Raw genomic sequence first — 4,505 nt, 5'->3', positions numbered from 1 at the left:
TCACTGTGCGTACACACAGGTACAAATGCTCGCACATACTTCCAGTTTTATACAAAAAAAAAAAAAAGACGCAAATATTGCATTTGAGGTGAAGCTCCCTGAAGAATTTGTACAGAGGTAATGCACTGTTTAGTACATCTGAAAGTTCTAAAAAGTGATCAAAAATCTTTCGCATTCAAAGACAAATCTCCTCCCAGATGATCTATTTACAAAAGGTAAGGCAAAAAACAAAATTAATTTAATTTAAAATATATATATACCATGTGGAAACTACATCAAGAATGTGAAGGAAAAAAAAAAAAAATCACCACAAGAAAAATATATGAAGGAAGAGATTGTACTTGTTCACTAACATGACTTGCAAACTTCGCAAACTTCTCACCATTGCCATTTCTCCCCGTGGAAAGCTTGTCTCAACTGAACAGTAAGATTGAGCATGCTGCAAATATGTTCTTTGCCATAATTAAAACAAACAAACAAACAAAGCAGAATTTATGAAGAGAACAAAAACTTAGGCGTCCCTTGGATTGATTTCTTGAATACATATGAATTTAAAAAAGAAAACAACAAAAAAAAACCTGAAAATCAACTTAAGATTAAATATTTACATTGATCAAGTAGAACACTACCGAGCTCCTGGCAAACAAATACTCCAAGTACACTATGCTGAAATCTCTTTCTTTGGCTCCTCTAAATTAAAAAGTGACAAACAAAACATAACCAGTCTTCACTGAAGACAGAACCTATGTCACAGATCCAGAAGCACAGAGGGAAGTGGGGCAGTCCCAGTCCCGGGAAACATGTGCACGGCCCATCCAGCCCCACTGTTCCCCTCTGCAGTCCTTGGGGCTGGCCAGCGGGACGTGGCCACCTGCGCCCAGCCTCCATGGCCTGCCAGAGCTCCTCGCCTTCCCTCCCACCGCAATAGCCGGTTCCGTGCTGCGTGACCCTTTCTAGCCTGCGCCGGCTGCTGCTCTGCAGTGCCACAGGCCAGAAAATAGAGAAAGCTGTGTTTTCTTTCTTCACTGCCAAAGAGAAACCAGTGAGGAATGATCCCATGGAACGGACAGGAGAAGGGAAGCTGCGAGAGCTCACGTGGACTGCAAGGAGTCCACCTGGAAGACATTCTGGTTGGCAGGGGTGGTGAAGTAGAGCTGCTGGTTGGGCACTCGGTTGTCACAGGGGCTGCTCAGCCCCAGGGTCCGCTCAAAGTCCAGCAGCTGACCCATGAAGTTGAAGTTGGGTGAAATGTTGGACTTCTTCATCTTGACGATGTCGTAGGCATCGTTCATGGACAGGTTGAGCTTCTGCATGAGGTAGGCCACCGTCACCGTGACTGAGCGGCTGATCCCCGCTAAGCAGTGCACCAGGACTCCACAATTCTTCCCCCGCGCTTCATCTGTGCACAAAGAAGCAGAGAAGGACACATCAGACAGGGGCTCGGAAAACGATCTCACAACACAAATAAGATTAGCATCGGGTAAACAGAAAAGGCCGTTCTGATCTCAGCGGCAGTACCACGCAAGAGTTAACTTCACCGGCTTAAAACCAGGACAAGAGGCGAATCCCCCCCAAGTGCATGTACAGGAGCCCAAAAGCTGAGGAAACTAAGAATGAGACAAAGGGAGTACGCCACATGACACTGCTTTAAAGTCGGCTTTAAAAGACACTCTTGCGCTTGGAGATTTGCTTTAAATTCCTAGTCCCCTTGCCCCAGCATGGAAATCCTGCAATATGTCACTGAATGCCTTTTATACAGACCAGCAGACTGCAAAGGTCTATTAAATTATTCCCCAACTGTTGTGCAGCTAACAATGGAGGTATTCAGGCATTTTAAAAGAATGAGGGAAGTCACAGGGGACAGCCCATTAGGAGGAACAGGATGTCAACATTGGTTGAAAATGGGTTCCTTTGTAATAGGAAATGCATTACAATGCCTGGAGATTAGTTTCTTTGTGGCTTCCAGCCCACATTTCTTCCTGCTGGGCTCAGATTACCTACATTCTCCACTATTACCGGTATCATTCAACCGGATTACAGCACAGCTTCCCAACAGATAATGCGGTGCTCACCCCACCGCACCCCGATGTCAGCCCTCCCCCAGCAGAGGGGGAGGCGAACGCGACGCCTCGAGCCCACGGGAACGCGTTCCCAGAGCCAGCGGATAGCGGCACAGGGCCGGGGCACCGCGCCCGAGAGGTAGATCATTATTACCGTGGGATTTAATTAAAGCCCTGAGTATACATTTGCCAGGGATGCCGGTTATGAGTAACTTGCATTTAAAAGCTAAAGTTAGCTCCCCAGAACGTTTCTTTTCATTATGCTGCTCTCCAGTAACCTCAAGAAAGGAAAAAAAAAAAAAAAAAAAAAAAGAAAAAAAAACAACAAAAGACGCATAAGCCACCACTAGCTCGGGGCTCATTTGCCTTATCCCTCTCCCCTAAGAGGAGATTTAAAAATAACCCCATCCTGCACACTACTCAGTCTCCAGCTTCACTCAGTGAGGAATTCCCAGCACCAGGCCAGGTACGCAGCTGCAGCCTGCACATGGCACACTTCTCCTCAATAAACCTTCACCCCTTAAGCCGGCTTTAAATAAATAAATAAATAAATAAAAATTAAAAGATCAGAAAGTGGAGCATCATCCCCCAGAGACTGCGAGAAACGCTGCTACTGCTTCTCACCCGAAATCTGTTTGATTTCTGAGAAAGGAATGGGGGTTCTGCTGCTCGCCACAGAGCTGCTGGCCAAGAGCGGGGTCTCACCTATGAAGGAGATGGCCTCGGGGAAGAACTGAGACAGGTTCTGGCTCCAGTGGTCTGAGATGGGGATCTGCTTGTACTTGAACTCGCCGGCGTTTTCAAAGAGATTGGGCAGGTTGGGGGTAACATTCAAGATGTATTTTATGCCAAACTCTTCTAAAACGTCCAGATTCGTGGAGTCCTTGGCACAGCCCAAGTAGAGGTAGGGTAAGATCTCCACGGGGAAGGAAGGCTGGTTGGTGGAGAGCGGGCTGCCATCCGAGTCGGTGGCACTATTCGGGTCTCTGTCAATGTCAGACTCGATGTCCGATGAGGAATCGGAGCTGATTCGGAGGCCTCCCAAGCCCAGGACGGGGAGAGGAGGGGAGCTGCTGCTACACGAGCTATCTAGGTTCGTTTCGCAGTGCAGGGCAAACTCGGCCTGGAACTTGCTGAAGCCACCTAGGAGGAAAGCAAGGGGGAAAAAAATCGCAACCTGATTGATATATATATCATGGCAAGCCTGGGAGAGCTCAGTCTGCAAAGGGACATCTGTTTCCCCACCTCCTCGAGTCTCGGGAAAAAAAGGAAAACGCCACACTGTCGGCAGACGGACTGACCCAAATGAAGGTTTAGCGAAATCTCCCGCTGCTGCGCGGGGCTCAGAGCGCCCGGGATTACAGCCCGGAGCCGCTCCGCGCTGCGGGGCGCTGTGCGGACGGTAGTCCGCTTGTCCGCCCGTCCGACCTTCTCGCTCCCCGTCGCAGCCCTCCAGCCCCCGGGGCCCCTTTAAACAAAGCGGGGAGAGGGAAAAGCCCCTGCCCGGGCTGTCAGGGCGCAGTGCCCGGGCCCTCCCTGTCCCTTCTGATAAAACCGTAGAATCTCGCTCACCTTCCAGATAGAACGCCTTGCAGCCCTCGTCTTTGAGACGTTTGAGCAGCAGCCCCAGCACGGACTCGCCGCCCGTGTTCTCGTTCCAGTCGCGGCTGTGCTCGTCGTACAGAACCACCGTATCGGTGCCGCACCGGCGGGCGAAGCGCTCCCGGTCCTCCTCGCTGCTGGCGACCAGGGCGCGCAGGGGCAGGTTGCCCTTCTGCAGACGCCGCAGCATGATGCCGGGGATGGCCACGTTGATGGCCGACTCGATGTGGGACGACTCGTACAACTCCTGAGGTCGGCAGTCCATCAGCAGCAGCCGGTCGTTGCCCATCTCCAGCTGTTCGTTCAGCCACGCCACGGATTTACTAATCGCCATTTCCGACGCGAAAGGGACGGGTCTGAACGTATCTAGCATGAGGAAGGACGGGGGGCGCGGAGCGGGCTCGGGAAGCGCCCCTCTCTCTCACAGGGGCGTGCGGCCGGGCTGCGGCCCCGCAACTCCGCACAACTTATCTCCCCCCGCCCCGGGGAAGTGAATCACGCAGCCCCCCCGCGCCTCCCCCGCGCCGGGCGGCGGAGCCACGGGAGGGAGCAGCGGCTGCGTGCGTGTGTGTGTGTGTGTGTGTGTGTGTGTGTGCGCGCGGCTCCGCGTGCGTGCGCCGCTGCCTGCTGCCCGCTCTCCTCTTTTTTTTTTTTTTTTTCGTCAATGAATCCCTGAATGAACCTGCCTAATCGCCGCTGCAGCCCGAGCCCTTGGGCTTTTCCTCCGCCCCGAGTGAATGAAATCCAATTAGCGTGCCTCCGAGCAGGGCTGCCCGGCTCGGCGCAGCGCGGAGCCGCTCCCTCCCTCCCTCCCTCCCGCCCCGGTGCCGGCGCTGCCCGGAG

The 4,505-nt window shown here is 52.4% G+C and overlaps 1 protein-coding gene across 2 annotated transcripts; it reads right to left on the bottom strand.

Annotated features, from left to right (window-relative positions):
- Positions 1-1,091: 1,091 nt before the first annotated feature.
- Positions 1,092-4,035, bottom strand: DUSP6 (dual specificity phosphatase 6; the record flags this gene model as incomplete). Of its 2 annotated transcripts, XM_079549192.1 has the most annotated exons (3): positions 1,092-1,399; positions 2,766-3,203; positions 3,633-4,035. In XM_079549192.1, the coding sequence occupies 3 exons, from the start codon at positions 4,033-4,035 to the stop codon at positions 1,092-1,094; spliced, it is 1,149 nt and encodes a 382-aa protein (XP_079405318.1). The 2 variants fall into 2 exon arrangements, with proteins under 2 accessions (XP_079405318.1, XP_079405319.1); XM_079549193.1 differs by lacking the exon at positions 2,766-3,203.
- Positions 4,036-4,505: the final 470 nt, after the last annotated feature.

Source organism: Tetrao urogallus (genome assembly GCF_951394365.1).
Source record: "Tetrao urogallus genome assembly, chromosome: 1".
NCBI lineage: Eukaryota > Metazoa > Chordata > Aves > Galliformes > Phasianidae > Tetrao > Tetrao urogallus.
The sequence above is the reverse complement of the archived record's forward strand: the minus strand, read 5'-3'. Positions and strand labels throughout refer to the sequence as shown.